We start from the raw sequence: 15,873 nt of genomic DNA, 5'->3' as shown, positions 1-15,873 counted from the left end.
GTGTCAGATCACCATTTGTGTGTCTCTGCCCTTTCTGGTTCTGGCCACAGTCTGCTTTCAGGTATGTGTTGTTGGATCTTTAAGTAATAATAGAGATGTGTAAAATTAGAGGGTATACACTGCTCTACAGTCATTTGAAAGTGATTGCAGTACCAGTTTTGCAGTACCAGATTTCTTACATACACTTCCTTTAAGTAATTGCATATTTGAATTCATTTTAGGAGAAATGTTTGGGACTGATTGTTTTTAGTGCAGCCTGTGGGACAAAGTTTTTTGATGCTGCTGCTTTGTCTATGCTTAGAAACTGTTCTCCAACGCGAACTGCTTTGTCTATGTTTGTTTCTTTAGTGACTGAGATTACAACCCAGCGCAAATTGATTTGCCTACACCTGTAAAAACTGCTCTTCACCGCAAGCTCGCTGGGTCTTCGTGTCTGGTGTTAAACTGCTCTTCAGGACGTATTTGTTTTGTTATGTCTCTTCAGTTCACCTTCAGTTCACCTTAAACAGTATTATTTATATTGTTTATTTTGAAACTGTTTGGATTAATTGTGCTTTGTTGCAGGAGCTGAGGCTTCAGGGCAGACCGCTAGTAGGTGGTGCGGTGCGGTGGTGGGATTTTGTCACATAGTGCAGTGCGTTTTGTGTCTGACCCAATGCGTGTGGTGTGATGAGACCGGTGTACAAGGTGGAAGGTTTTGATGCCATTGGTAAGACTTGGTTAACCTTGCCCGGTTCCAGTTTGTCATGTCTTTCTTAATCTGCCATTCATTATTGAATATTGTATAAATAAACGTTTGTTCTTTTTTTGGTATCCACGTCTCTGGCCATTTTCCTTCTGAAACCCGTACCTGTGTCCTTAAGGGTATGTGATGTCACTTGCTCTAAAAAAAATTCACAACTCGGGTAATAGAGCAAGGACCGATTATGGAGATCAAGTTGGTCGGCCTCTCCGAAGCCAATAGAGACCTGGCCATCCTGACCGAGGACTTACAGCATTTACAGCACCCCTCGATCTCCTTAGCCCCTTTCACACTGCGATTCCGGCAAATACACAGATAATGCGACCCGGCCCGGTCGAGTTGACACGTGACATCCGGATGTGACGTATAATGGCGAGCGATCTCAGCTTCAGCGCGGATAGTAAGGAGCTCCGTGGTCTCGACTTGTGTCCCGTTTGCGCTCATTTCTGCTTGTTTAATTTGAGTTACTTTTGTATACGAACACTCTCTGCGTTTAAAACACCGACTAGCTCTTCTGGCACTGCAGGGTTGTATTATTGAAAAAACAAGCTCTAAGAGTCGCACGATAACTACGTACACCTTGCGGCATTAGTTTCGGCTTTTGTTCACACAGCGCTCGTCCCGGGTCGAATACTGCAATATTACTAGGTCCCTGACCCGGGTCGAATTCGGTAATCAATGCCGGGACGTGGTTGCTTTCACACAGAAGGCGACCCGGCAATGTTCCGGGAATATTGCGGGTCCGACATGCAGTGTGAAAGGGGCTCTTGAGGAAGCAGTTGAGGAGCTGATCAGTGAACTCCCTCTGAATTTAATTGTCATGCATAAATTGGAGGTCTATTGAAAAAATAGCTGACTCTAAAAACAAAATGTTAGAATAAAGTTAGTTTATGGTATATTCACACTTTTGTTTTTAGTTGGATAGATTGATAGATACATAAAGGGGTAGTTTGTTAGATTATTGCTATCTTTTGTTTATTTATTTTTATTACTTTATTTTTAATTCATATTATTTATTTATTAGGTTAATTTACAACCGGTTAAAACCACTCTTTTGTTTGTTATTTTTTTTATTTTGTCAGTTTAAAACATTTTGCGTGTGCTGCTGCTATGAAAATGAAACATTAAGTTGACAATTGTACTATACCTATAATGGCCTTTTTTTCTTGGTATCGTTTACTTCATGCAATTTTACAGTTTAATTATTATGATTGGTTCCGGGTCCAAACGTGTTCTCTCTCCCATACCACAAGAAAAAAAAAGAAGAAGAAAAAAACAGAGCTAAACACACACAAAATGTGATGTAATACTACTACTACTACTACTACAAAAAAAACATAACCTTTATCTGCATACCAAAATCCTAGATGGCCAGACAGTGATTTATCGTTTATAAATCTATAATATATTAATGTCCTTGACACTGTGAACATAGAGACTTTAGACTAAGTTTTATTTTAAATGTTTTACTTTTTAAAATGTTTAATATGAATAAATAGAGCTCACAGATGGCCGTCAATGGTCTTCTTAAGTGAGATGAGGACTGGACCCAGAAAGTTCCTGATGTCACGACTTTAAAAGCTGTAAAGAAAAACAATATTCCTATAAGTAGATGACATATCATTTATCAGTTTATGGCTATAAAATTGGAAAAGTTAGCCAAATTATGTCAAATAACTGTTGGAAAAATTATATATATATTTTTATATTTCATATTTAGAATTTAATAATATAGGTATTATTGAGACTATAGCTAGATATTTAGATGTATAATACTATACTCTATCTAAAAAAAGTTTTAATTTTTTGACACTGTATACTTATTTTCAGGTAATTTTTAGACTCAAATGAACTTTATATGTGCATATTTGTAATATCAGGGAAAGAAAAATTACATTTATGTTTATGCATTTCCACACACACACACACACACACACACACACACACACACACACACACACACACACACACACACACACACACACACACACACACACTTTTTTGACAAATTCTAACAGTCTTTACTACTTTCCCAATATTTTGAGGACATCATCAAACAACTTTAATCATTAATGTATTAAAATATGCATTTCATCAATACATTCTACTCTGAATTTCTGTCATCTTTTATTATTTGCGTGCATTTCTGTACACTTCTGTGATTGTAGCCTGTAAACAGGACTTTTATTTTGGTGTAGTGGTGTGACGTCATAAGGCCGCGTCGCGTTCCTGCATGTTTGTGATTCGGCTAAGAAAGGTTTGTTTTAATTTTTTTAAGTGTTTAAAACTATAGAAATCATGTCTAAAGTTTTACAGGCGACACAGATTAAATTATTTGCCGGTATTATTTATGTAACAGTGCATTGCTTTATCTAACACTTGTGAGCAATCTATCAGTTTATCATATAAACATGAGTTCAGTTACTTATCTGGCTGGTAGAGATGAGAGAAATTGAGCATCATGAAACTCAGTCATGACTCAGTCAGTTGCTTTGGAAAAAGATTCAGTGATTCGAATAGTTTTTTATATATATATATATATATATATATATATATATATATATATATATATATATATATATATATATATATATATATATATATATATATATATATATGTTTCTACAATCATTAAATAAGCAAATATATATTGTCTTTATAGTTGGTGTTCTTTTATTAGTTTGCATTGTTAGTTTTGAGTGTTATTGAGACTGCACTGATACTGAGCTAGAGGTGATTGAGACCCAATCAGAAATTTAGTATGGATTTATTTTTCTTTTTATTAATTATTCTCATCTTAAACAGGACAAACATAGATAAACATCTGGTCAAGCGACTGAGATCCATGTGACACTTATAAAGATGGAGTTTATTAAAGAGGAGAGTGAAGACCTGAAGATTGAAAATGTATTCAGTTTGAAACATGAAGAAACTGAGGAACAAAGAAAGAAAGAGGAGAGTGAAGACAGGAAGATTGAGGAAACATTCAGAGTGAAAGATGAAGAAACTGAGGAACAAACAGGTTGGTTTCATTCGCAAAACTGAACTCTTGTTTCGTATTAAAATGTCCTGGGTCCATATTTATCAAAAATTCATGGCTCAAAGCTGCGCTTAAAAGTTAGTTATCAAGCATCCCAATCATACTTTAAGTAAAGTGTAGGACTAAATCTTAAGTGTCATTCTTAGTGTTGATTTACGACACTTCGCTGTGCCACAATCGGGATTTTTTTCCAAAAGAAAACAGAACAGGCAGGAGGAAGAAGCGATTGCTACTGCTTGCTGATTTTGTCAAACAGCTTTTTATTTATCTATTTATTATAAAGCCCAATATTAACCAGCGCAGAAAAAGATGATGCTTGCTCCGTCCAAATGATACTGTTTGATTAAAGAATGCACTATACAACTTTCCGTCCACTGGAGGGCGCCTATTCAAAACAAATGCGTAGTTTGATGACGCAAAGTTTGACACACAGCCGGTGGAAAATAAGACTCGGGCAGAAATCACGTTCATGCATGCGGTTATTAACGTTACTGTAGTCTAAAGCAGAGCAGGACCGAGTGTTGTGGACCTGAGCACAGCTGCTGGAGAGATTGTTAAACAAATACCCGCCTCGCGAACACCGGGACTTTTATTATGACGGGACGGGATACAGTCGCCGGGCGCCTGCACAGATCCGCTCTTCCGGTTATGATTTTGAGGTAATGCAGCTCTGTTTATCATATTAGATACATTTAAGTGTGTTGAAAATGATGTATGACGTTACTCCATGCGTTCACTTGTTCACACTGCTAAGAGTAAAGCACTCCTGCCAAATAAAAGCCGAAACCGAGGGTAGCGCAGCTATGACGCAATTGACAGGCGACTCCCTCAAACGCAATGCTGAAACGTCCCGGTCCTTAGTTAAAATAGCAATTTTCTCACAATTTACAAATAGTTGGAAACATCTGGGATATTGTAGGTACTCAACTGAACAAAATATATAACACTGACCTAGTGGTTTTTGAATATTTTACTGCAAAAATCCATTTTAAACACATTCTCCTTCTCTTGAAAGATTTTGCGCACAACTCTGCAGATCTAACTGAATGTTTGTTTCATTCAAATTTTTTTTTTTTTTTTTTAAATATACGTGTACACATGCTGTTTTAATAAAATTTAATTAGTTAACCTTGTATGTCATTTTTACTCTATAACAGTGTTGCAGGGGTTGATTATAGTTAATTTACTGTTAGGCCCATAAATAATAGGATAAACAATAGACCTATATAAAAAATATGTCTGACACAAAAAATTAACCACAAAACATGCTAAATGGGGACTATCTAGCCTGACAAGCCAGACCTACATCAAGATGTTTGGTCTGGAAACTCACCATAGACAGGGCTCAGTCCGAGGGGCGGGATAAACGGTTGTCTTTCAAACTCTCTCTGCACGCGATAGGATAGCGCTACACCAACCGGAGCAACGAAGGTGAAGCAGAGCTCGTTGATAGATTAAACATTCGCCATATCTGGTCGGCAAAACTCAGAACACATCTTTCCTTTTTAAGAATGACTTCAGTGCCGTTCTTTGTCCTTTTCTCAGAGAAAAGCTTAACTCCAAGTCTTCCAGAGTCACGGTCAAAGCTGATTCGAAAGATCGCCGTTCGCCAGTTTCTGTGTTTACTAGAAGCACGCAAACACAACTCGGCCGTCGTCATTATGGCCCCGCCCACCGACTCTATACACGATGTGATTGGCCCAGCAAGAGTTAGGGGAATACAGCTCAGAAGGGTATTGAGAGTTGCTAGACGACACTCGCGGGCAGATTAAATTTGCTGCCGCTAGGGTGCGTTTAGATTTCTAGGCTAGGGACTATCTATATCTAGCATAAAATAAGTGGTCAGAACTTCGTCTTGCAGTTGCTGAATGTAGTGCAATAATGTTGCTACAGCCCTGTCGCGTCTTCCAATTCTACGTTATTACAATGTTGCGAGCACGTAGACAGCGACGTTGTCATAGTAGAAATGCAACGTGCCACAAACGTTGCCACAACGTAAACGTGTTTGCTGGGTGTCTCCTCAGTGCCATCACAAGCCCCTACTGGCAACTCCTAACCACTTGAGAGACCTCTTGAGCTGTCTTAAATAACTGGGAGAGTAAGAGTGAATCTTAGCTTTAAGAAATTTAATAACTTGCTTTTATACTTAAGTTTGAAAGTAGGAGTAAATTTCATGAATTCTTAGCACTTAAGACTAAAATAGCACTTTGAGAAGCTTGATAAATAAGGGCTCTGCTCTACAGAAGTGAGTGGAATTTTTAAAGAATGTCTTGTGACTCCTAAATCCTGGTGGTTGGAGTAAACTTGTCATTCGTCATGTATAAACGCTCGCAGATCCTCTCATTATAACAAGAAATGCTTATGCTCGATGTACTAGATGTGTTGTGCCGTTAAAGTAATTAGCCCCATTTCCACCGAAATTACCCGGAACAATTTGTTCAAAGTCCAAGATGGGAACTTTTTTGTGCGACACAAGCCATGTTTACACGCACACTTCTTTTGTAATTCCGATTAAAATCATTCCGATTGAAAGATTCAGTGGACTGTTTACACGAGACGTTATCTAAACCAATCTGGTGTTTACTTGTGCTGACTTTCAATCGCAATCATTTTGCGACATGAGCACAGTTTCTCTGTTGCGTCAGAAATGTCAACGCTGTCCTCTCCAGCAGCTGGAATGTGTTAACTGTAGCCATAGCAACTCTCAACGGCCACCAGGACTAATATGGTATTATATAAGCTATTTTTGTTTTAAAGTGTAATAATCATCTCAGAATTTTTTTTTTCTTCTGTCAGGCACAGTTGAAGGAAAAACTGCCTGGGACAATATACGCTGTCAAGACGAGATGGTGTAGCCAGGTCGTTTACATGGTGACATTTTTCTTTTGATCGGTTCATGAAAAGATTTATGCCACCCTCTCAAACCGATTACAATTTCATTTAGTTTGGGCATTTTTATTCCGATTGAGGTGTTTATATGTAGCATTTTCATTTGGATTGGGCTTTTAAATAGGGGTGTGCACGAATATTCGAAAACTAAAAATACTATTCAAATTTTATTGCGTTGATTTGCTGGCTGTAAATGCAGGGAATCCATGAGAAATGACAAGAAATTCTCTGGTTAACAAACAATTCAATGAGTTGGAATGAACTTTCTGACTCCGACATGCGCACTGCAAACTGTGAATTTTCCTGTGACCTCACCCGTGAAGGGGTCTATATGGGAAGTTCCCAAATGGGGAAAAAAGAGACTCATTGACCGTTTGTGATAATCTCACAATATTTAGAGGTATTTAGTAGTGATATTGGCCCTCATTTATCAATCTTGCATAGAAACTGGTGTATATGTTGGCGTAAGATAATGCTTACACTCCTCTCACCGCCTGATTTATGAAACTGTGCGCACCTCTGCAATTCAGGTGTACGCAATACTTGCCCTTGATAAATGCCGCGGCTTAAAACGATCGTCATTAGAATAACACGCCCCTATATATTCAAGTCTCCGCCTCCCCCACGCCCTCATTTTACGCCATGGACAAACAGAAGACGGCAAAGAAGCGAAACTTCTCTGACGTGGAGATCGGGCACGCTCAATCATCTCACTAGTCCACTAGTCAGGGCACTGATTAGGACATAAGTCAATGGGCTGACTCCCTGATCAGTGCTCTGACTACTGAACTATTGAGATGATTGAGATCACCAGGGAAGTGGAAAAAAACCCCCGAAATTGTTTTATTTGGGAGTTTAAAGAGTGGGATTAAAGGCACCTACACAAACAAAATATGGACACAACTAACAAGTACTGTTAATAGTGTGGAGGTTGAGAAGCGCACTCCAGCAGTTTAAATAGCTGTTTGGATGAGAAATTACCATCACTGCATTATTTTACAGCACGTTTTGAAAAAAAAATAGCATTTAATTTCGTATCACGGCACATGTATTGGGTGTACAATAGTGATGATGATGTGATGTGGAGTAAGATTCATTCACATTAATAATTACATGACAATTTGTAAGATTCTTCTTCTTATTATTATGATTATTATTCTTAATGACGCTTGTTATTTAGAAGAAGAATGTCGTTTTTATTGGTTTTATTATTATTTAAAAGAAGAAGGCCATTTTTATTATTTTGTCAGTCTGAATTATTTTAGTCCCAGTCCGTGCGCAGCACCGGGCCAGGCGGGCCTGAACCGTCAGATAAAGCGCACAGGCTCGCGACTGGAGGAATACATATGCCTACAAATCAAACGCTTTGGTAAAGTCACACAAATTAAACATTGACGTTCATGTTGCACAAAAATAAACACTGAATGTTGTTGTTGTGGTTTTTAACAGTGGGTCATAATATAGCATATCTTGTCAGTGCGTTTTGTGGTGTTAGGAATGGTTTTTCTGTGCATTTTCGCACTAACTCAAACGTGCGTACACCACCTCCTGAGCTGGCATAGGATTTGAGGGTGCCGTACGCCAACGTCCATATTGATAAATCTCAAAGTCACCGTGGGTTTGGGTGTACGCAAGGTGTACGCTGGAAATTTGGTGTACGCACTTTTGATAAATGAGGGCCATTGTATTTTCTATTTACAACAAAGTAAGCTAATTGCCTGGACAAAATTTGATGGCATAATATACATATAGATAAAAAGTAACATTGTGAAATATTATTTAAATTTAAAACAATGGTTTTCTATTTTAATATGCTTTAAAATATAATATTATCCCTGTGATGCAAAGCCATATTTTTAGAATCATTACTCAAGTCTTCAGAGTCAGATGATCCTTCAGAAATTATTCTAATGATTTATTGTCAATGTTGCTTAATGTTTTTGGAAACTGCCATATTTTTTCAGGATTCATTGATTAATAAAAAGTTAAACAGTATTTATTCAAAATATAACTATTTTCTAACAATATAAATGTTAACTATCGCTTACCAATTTAACATTCTTGTTGAATAAAAGTTACATTTGTTTCAAAAAAATAGAGAGAAAAATACTGACCCCAAACTTTTGAACAGACTACGCATTTATAATGTATTGCATTAAAATAAACGAAAGGAAAGTCACCCTGCATTAAAAAAAAAATACTTTTTTTCTACCTACTAGTAAAAATTTCCTAAAAATACTCAAGTAAATGTAATTGGATAGATTTGCACAAAAACATGCTAATGCATATCCACAAGTAATATTAATGTTTTTTTATAGCACCTTTCAAGAACCCATTGTCACTTTACAAGGTAGAACAAAAGTACAATCAATAGTACAAAAGTACAATCGATAAACTACAACTAATTAACATTAGGTAGTTATAGAGTCAAAGATAGCATTAAATACAATAAAGAAATAATATAACTTAAAATTAAAAGCAAAAGGGATAGAAAGGAAGATAATTATTTACTGAGCATAGAGAAAAGTTGAGTTTTAAATTGGGATTTAAATGTCTAGAGAGGAGTGGCACGAAGATTAGGGGGCAGTTTATTCCATAGCTTAGGGTCTATAACATTAAAAACTTTCCCACCCACTGTAGAGTTTATACTTGGGTACTACAAGCAAATTATTATTGCTAGATCTGAGGATCCGGGCAGGAGCATATGGTTGCACTAACTCAGCAAGGTATGGGGGTGTGGGGCCATGACTGGGTTTACAAACTAAAACTAACAGTTTAAACTGTATACGACTAGCCACAGGAAGCTAGTGAAGTTGGTTGAGGCTGGGAGTGATGTGTGCAGATTTTTTATTAAATGTAAGGGCTAGAGCAGCTGAGTTTTTCACTTTTTGAAGGCGATGTATAGCTTTGGTAGGTAAGCCACTGTATAAGGTAGATACTACTACAATACTATAAAGCCACTACTATAAGGTTACAGTAGTTAAATCAGGGGGGTTATAAAAGCATGGATAACAGTTTAAGAATCTCTGAAGTTCACGGAGTGGCGGATACAAACAATATTGCGCAAGTTAAAAAAAGCACGATTTAAATGACATGGAGTCGATCAATACTCCCAAATTTCATGTTTTTTGAAGGCCAAATCTGGACACCATCAATTTGAATGAACATGTCATGCTGGCGTAAACTGATTTAGGGCCAATCAACAGGATTTAAGTTAAGTTTTTTCAGGTTTTAAACTCCTGCATGCAAGAGTTAACAGAAGCAGGTAGACAAGTTGAGTTGAGTTTAATCGTGAAATACATTTGAATATCATAAGCATAACTATGAAAGTTGAGACCATGCCATCTGATTATCTGACCTAGTGGCAACACATAAATGAGAAAAAAAAGAGGACCAAGCACAGAGCCTTGAAGTAGAGGTCTTCACGGGACACCCGAGACCCGTGGACCCGGGACCCGTACGGGTTCGGGTCTATATTTTGAATGGTCACCTGGGTCCGGGTCAGGTCCCAATCTAATACTTCGGGTCCCGGGTCTGTTACCGTTGTAGCCTATGTAATACGTCAATCGGACTCAAAGAACACCTGGCCGTGAGAGTGTGAGCCGGGAAAATATACAACCAAATCACAAGCTCGCTCTCTCTCTCTCTCTCTCTCTCTCTCTCTCTCTCTCTCTCTCTCTCTCTCTCTCTCTCTCTCTCTCTCTTTTGCTCGCTCTCTCTCAGCCGTTTAGGAAGCGGGCAGATTTAATGCATGCGCGGGGTAATAATGTACTCAAGAATATATTTCAAATCAGCAACAAGACCTCAAGTGATTGCGTAAAAAAAGCTCATATTTCAGGTGCTCCAGCTGACGCTTGAGTGCAGTCTCAAGTGTCACGTTTCTATGGCAACCCGAGCTTCCGCAGTGACTGCAATGACTTCAAAAATAATCTTTTTGTTTAATCTTTAAGTTCTGCTAGTCAGATTCGGCTCAGAGAGATTATGGCAAATAAATAATGCTAACGTAAGCGGCCATGGCACTGAACGAGCAATAGATATTAGTTCAAAAGGGCAAACAGTCAACATTATTAAGCGAGTTAACTCATAAATCCGTCATTGTGAAATAAAGTTGACATTTACAGCTGAAATGATGAGTGAATTAAGCATGCTTGGAACAATTACAGAGAAATATTGTAATACATCACAATCAAGGTACAAGGAAGGGAGACAACGGCTATATATCGTTAGGTACATAGGCTGACAAAGTTATTTTTCGCAGCTTGTTTATTAACTTGTTAACAGCAGTTTATTGTGTAATATGAGACAATTGGGTCCAGTTGGGTCTGTGTCTTCCCGTCGGGTTCGGTTCCAGCTATCAAGTAATAGACGGGTCCATGTCAGTTCCGGGTACTATATTTTTGGCATTTCTCGGATCTGCACGGATCCGGGTCCAGTTTTTTAAATAATCGACGGGTCCGGGTCGGTTCTGTGTAGAACATTGCGGGTCTCTTCGGGTTCGGGTACGAATTTTTGGACCCGTGAAGACCTCTACCTTGAAGTACACCATGAGAGATAGGAACGGTATGGGATCGATCCTTACCTAGCCTAACAAATTGCTGTCTCTGATAGAAATAAGGTTAACCACTGAAGAGTGAAAAGTGACAACATAATCCAAAATAATAATGTGGTCTATGTTAAAAGAGCTAATAGCACTTGATGAAAGATGTACTCATGATTAGATGGCAAAAGCAGGTCATGTATCGCTTGAATAAATGATGACCTGTAAATCCTGATTGAAATTGTTCACAACGTAGCATTGTATTGTGAAGAGGATATTTTGACCTAAATAGCCGCTTTTCTACTATCTGGCCAGTGCGAGCCAGGGCTAACACTGTGCTGGGCATGGCCAATCGCCTCTGAACTCAAACAATGAGCCCAAAATCAAGTTGTTTCCACTGTCTAGCCAGTAGCCCTGGAGCGGTGCTCTAAAATCCACCCCTAACATGGGAAGTAAGCAGCAGTGTTGACTGTCTCCTGACACAGATTAACTCCGCCTCTGTTGATGACCCCTCCTCAAGTTTTCCCTCTTTGGACCAAGGAATTTGGAGGGCCAAAAGCCCCTAGCTGCTGGCCCCAAGGAAGCCCTGACGAGGCTCGATCAAGCCCCGGGGGGTGACAGTGGAAACGCGACTGACCCTGGCATACACTAGCACGCTCTCTTTTGGGCCGATAGTGGAAAGGCAGCTAATGTCAGCTTCAGGACTGGTCTAATAACAGTTTTGATGCATAATGTGTTGTTTTGATGTAATAATATTTTTGATATCTGTTGAATTGAGGCATTAAACTGTCATTAACTTGCCATTTAAATGGTTAGTTCACCCCAAAAAATTCATGAAATTTATGTAATTAATGACTCACCCTAATGTCATTCCACACCCGTAAGACCTCCGTCAATCTTTCGGAACACAGTTTAAGATATTTTATATTTAGTCCGACAGCGTATCTAAGTGTAGGCACACTATACTGTCTATGTCCAGGAAGGGAATAAACATCATAAAAGTAGTCCATATGTGACATCAGTTAGTTAATTAGAATCTCTTGAAGCATCTAAAATAGATTTTGGTCCAAAAATAACAAAAACTACGACTTTATTCAGCATTGTCTTCTCTTTCACATTTTTTTTTTAAACCTCAAAGATACAAACGGTCATGAATCAGCGTATTGATTCATGATTCGGATTGCCAATGTCACGTGATTTCAGCAGTTTGGCAGGTTGACACGCTTGACCGTTTGAGTCTTTATTTGAGGTTTGAAGAAGAAGAGAAGACAATGCTGAATACAGTCGTAGTTTTTGTTATTTTTGGACCAAAATATATTTTCGATGCTTCAAGAGATTCTAACTGATGTCACATATGGACTACTTTGATGATGTTTTTATTCCTTTTCTGTACATAGACAGTATAGTGTGCCTACACTTAGATACGCCGTCGGACTAAATATAAAATATCTTAAACTGTGTTCCGAAGAGATAAACGGAGGTCTTAAGGGTGTGGAACAACATTAGGGTGAGTCATTAATGACATATATTTCATTTTTGGGTTAACTAACCCATTAAACTCTTTGTCTAAACTTTGTCTTTTTTCTCTTTAGACCTGATGGCACTGAAAGAAGAGATTCAAGAACTGAAGGAAATAGAAGAGAAAGATCAATATAAGGGACAAGATTTCATGGGTGTAGAAAAATACATACAGACTGAAATGACTTCATCACAAAAAAAGGTTAATGTGACCGTATCTAACAGCTGCTCCCATTGTGGAAAGAGTTTTAAGAAAAAACAAAGCCTTAAAAACCACATGAAAATTCACACTGGGGAGAAGCCGTTCACTTGCAAACATTGTGGAAAGAGTTTTACCCAGAAAGTAAACCTTAATTCACACATGAAAATTCACACTGGAGAGAAGCAGTTCACCTGCCAACATTGTGAAAAGAGTTTCACTCAGAAAGGAAGCCTTAATTCCCACATGAGAAATCACACTGGAGAGAAGCCATTCACATGTCAACAGTGTGGAAAGAGGTTCTCTCAGAAAGGAAGCCTTGATTCACACATGAGAATTCACACTGGAGAGAAGCCGTTCACATGCAAACATTGTGGAAAGAGTTTCTCTCAGAAAGGAAGCCTTGATTCCCACATGAGAAATCACACTGGAGAGAAGCCGTTCATTTGTCCTCAATGTGGAGAGAGTTTCAAACATAAATCATCTTGTAATTCACACATGAAACGTCACACAGGTGAGAAGCCTTGCACCTGCAAACTGGGATCCACAGAAATGCGTTATTCACCTAAACCATTCTAATGCTTATTGACAAATGACAACTGAATTTTTTAAGGTATCCAGAAACATTTTTTTGTAATCTGTTGTCAATAAGGCTAATAGCTCTAGAAAAAAAGTTTACTCATAATTAGATGCCAAAAGCGGTATCACTTGAATAAATGATGGCATGTAAATCCTGATTGAAATTGTTCACAAGCACCACTGTATAGCGAGGAATGGCAAATTCAGGATTAGTCTATAAGAGTGTAGTTTTGTTACACAATGTTGGTTTTGATATTTTAATACTTTAATCTTGGTTTTTGATGTCTGTTTTTTTGAGCCATTAAACTGCATTGTCTTTTTTTGTTTTAGACCTGATGGTACTGAAAGAAGAGAATCAAGAAGTTCAAAGACCAAAGACCAAATCTACTAGTACCTTCGCCAATCAAAAACAACACCTTAAAACCCACATGAAAGTGCACACTGGAGAGAAGCCTTTCACATGTCAACAGTGTGGAAAGAGTTTCATTAAGAAAGTAAGCCTTAATTCCCACATGAAAATACACACTGGAGAGAAGCCTTTCACATGTCAACAGTGTGGAAAGTGTTTCATTAAGAAAGGAAGCCTTAATACCCACATGAGAGTTCACACTGGAGAGAAGCCATACACATGTCAACAGTGTGGAAAGAGTTTCACTCAGAACGGAAACCTTAATTCCCACATGAAAATGCACACTGGGGAGAAGCCTTTCACATGTGATCAATGTGGAGAGAGTTTCAGACATAAATCATCCTGTGATTCACACATAAAAAGTCACCACAGTGATACCGAATCTAACATTATTATCTTCACCTGTCCTCAATGTGGAAAAAGTTTCAATGAAAAACAAAACCTTAGATACCACTTGAAAACTCACACTGGAGTGAAGCCTTACAAATGCCAACAATGTGGAAAGAGTTTCATTCTGAAAGGAAGTCTTAATTCCCACATGAGAGTTCACACGGGAGAGAAGCCTTTCAAATGCCAACAGTGTGAAAAGAGTTTCATTCAGAAAGGAAGCCTTAATTCCCACATGAGAGTTCACACTGGAGAAAAGCCGTTTACATGTGATCAGTGTGGGAATAGCTTCTCGCTCAAAGGAGGTCTTAAGGCGCACATGACAGTTCACAAAGAAAAGCCATTTATGTGTCTTGAGTGTGGAAAATGTTTTCCACGTGCAATAATCCTTACTTACCACATGAGGCTTCACTCAGAAGAGAAGCGCTTTAATTGTCATCAGTGTGCAAAGAGTTTCCCAGACAAGAGACGCTTTAACTGGCACTTAAAAATTCATTCCCAAAAGATGTCGTATACGTGCCATGACTGCGGAAAGAGTTTCCGATTTAAAGGAAACCTTAAGACTCACATGAAGGTTCACACTGGAGAGAAGCCTTTCTCCTGCACTCACTGTGGAAAGAGTTTCAGTCAGAAAATAACACTTGAGGTTCACATGAGACTTCACACTGGTGAGAAACCGTTCACGTGTCTTCAGTGTGAGAAGAGGTTCACATATAAAAGAGACCTGAAATGTCACATTCAAACACATTGTGGAAAGAAACCGCAGTGCTCTGAGAGTGGAAAGAGGCTTAGAGAAAGGCGCAATATCAAAAATGTTCAGCGCATTCAATCTGGAGGAAGGCGATTTAATTGTGATCAGTGTAATAAAACATTTATTTTGCTATCACACTTACAGATACACCTGAAAAGTCATGCAGATGTTAAACCACAATTGTGTTTGTTGTGTGGAAAGAGATTTAAATGGCTTAGCGGTTTAAAATGGCACCAGAAAATCCGTAACTGTGTGAAAATAAGGCTACGTTCACGGCAGAGCTGAATGTGAACCAAATCTTATACAGTGAGGAAAATAAGTATTTGAACACCCTGCTATTTTGCAAGTTCTCCCACTTGGAAATCATGAAATTGTCATCCTAGGTGATTGTCCACTGCGGGAGACAATCTAAATAAATAAAAATCCAGAAATCACAATATATTACTTATTTAAACTATTTATTTGTATGACACAGCTGCAAATAAGTATTTGGTACAGTAGCCTTTGTTTGCAATTACAGAGGTCAAACGTTTTTCTGTAGTTTTTCACCAGGTTTGCACACACTGCAGGAGGGATTTTGAGCTCCCTCCAAAGATTCTTTATTCAGTTTAGGTCTGGAGACAGGCTAGGCCACTCCAGAACCTTGATATATGCTTCTTACAGAGCCACTCCTTGGTTATCCTGGCTGTGTGCTTTGGGTCATTGTCATGTTGGAAGACCCAGCCTCGACCCATCTTCAATGCTCTTGAGGGAAGGAGGTTGTTCCCCAAAATCTCACAATACATGGCCAATACGTCTTCTCCTTAATACAGTGCACTCGCC

The 15,873-nt window shown here is 38.4% G+C and overlaps 1 protein-coding gene across 2 annotated transcripts; it reads left to right on the top strand.

Annotated features, from left to right (window-relative positions):
• Positions 1–605: 605 nt before the first annotated feature.
• On the top strand, positions 606–15,490 carry LOC137049222 (zinc finger protein 420-like). Of its 2 annotated transcripts, none has more exons than XM_067427696.1 (4): positions 606–709; positions 3,548–3,764; positions 12,801–13,439; positions 13,835–15,490. In XM_067427696.1, exons 2-4 carry the CDS (start codon positions 3,605–3,607, stop codon positions 15,334–15,336), a joined length of 2,301 nt encoding a protein of 766 aa, XP_067283797.1. In that variant the 5' UTR covers positions 606–709; positions 3,548–3,604; the 3' UTR covers positions 15,337–15,490. The 2 variants fall into 2 exon arrangements, with proteins under 2 accessions (XP_067283797.1, XP_067283796.1); XM_067427695.1 differs by lacking the exon at positions 606–709 and adding an exon at positions 2,947–2,999.
• The last annotated feature ends 383 nt before the right edge of the window (positions 15,491–15,873 follow it).

The sequence above is a fragment of the Pseudorasbora parva genome, chromosome 20 (assembly GCF_024679245.1).
Source record: "Pseudorasbora parva isolate DD20220531a chromosome 20, ASM2467924v1, whole genome shotgun sequence".
Lineage (NCBI taxonomy): Eukaryota > Metazoa > Chordata > Actinopteri > Cypriniformes > Gobionidae > Pseudorasbora > Pseudorasbora parva.
The sequence above is the reverse complement of the archived record's forward strand: the minus strand, read 5'-3'. Positions and strand labels throughout refer to the sequence as shown.

What these genes read in the sequence shown, in the direction of transcription:
- LOC137049222 (XM_067427696.1), top strand. Translation starts at nt 3,605, where the DNA reads ATGGAGTTTATTAAAGAGGAGAGTGAAGACCTGAAGATTGAAAATGTA. An exon ending in AGAAACTGAGGAACAAACAG is followed by an intron (nt 3,765 to 12,800) that starts GTTGGTTTCATT and finishes TTTTCTCTTTAG; the next exon opens with ACCTGATGGCACTGAAAGAA. An exon ending in ACACATGAAACGTCACACAG is followed by an intron (nt 13,440 to 13,834) that starts GTGAGAAGCCTT and finishes TTTTTGTTTTAG; the next exon opens with ACCTGATGGTACTGAAAGAA.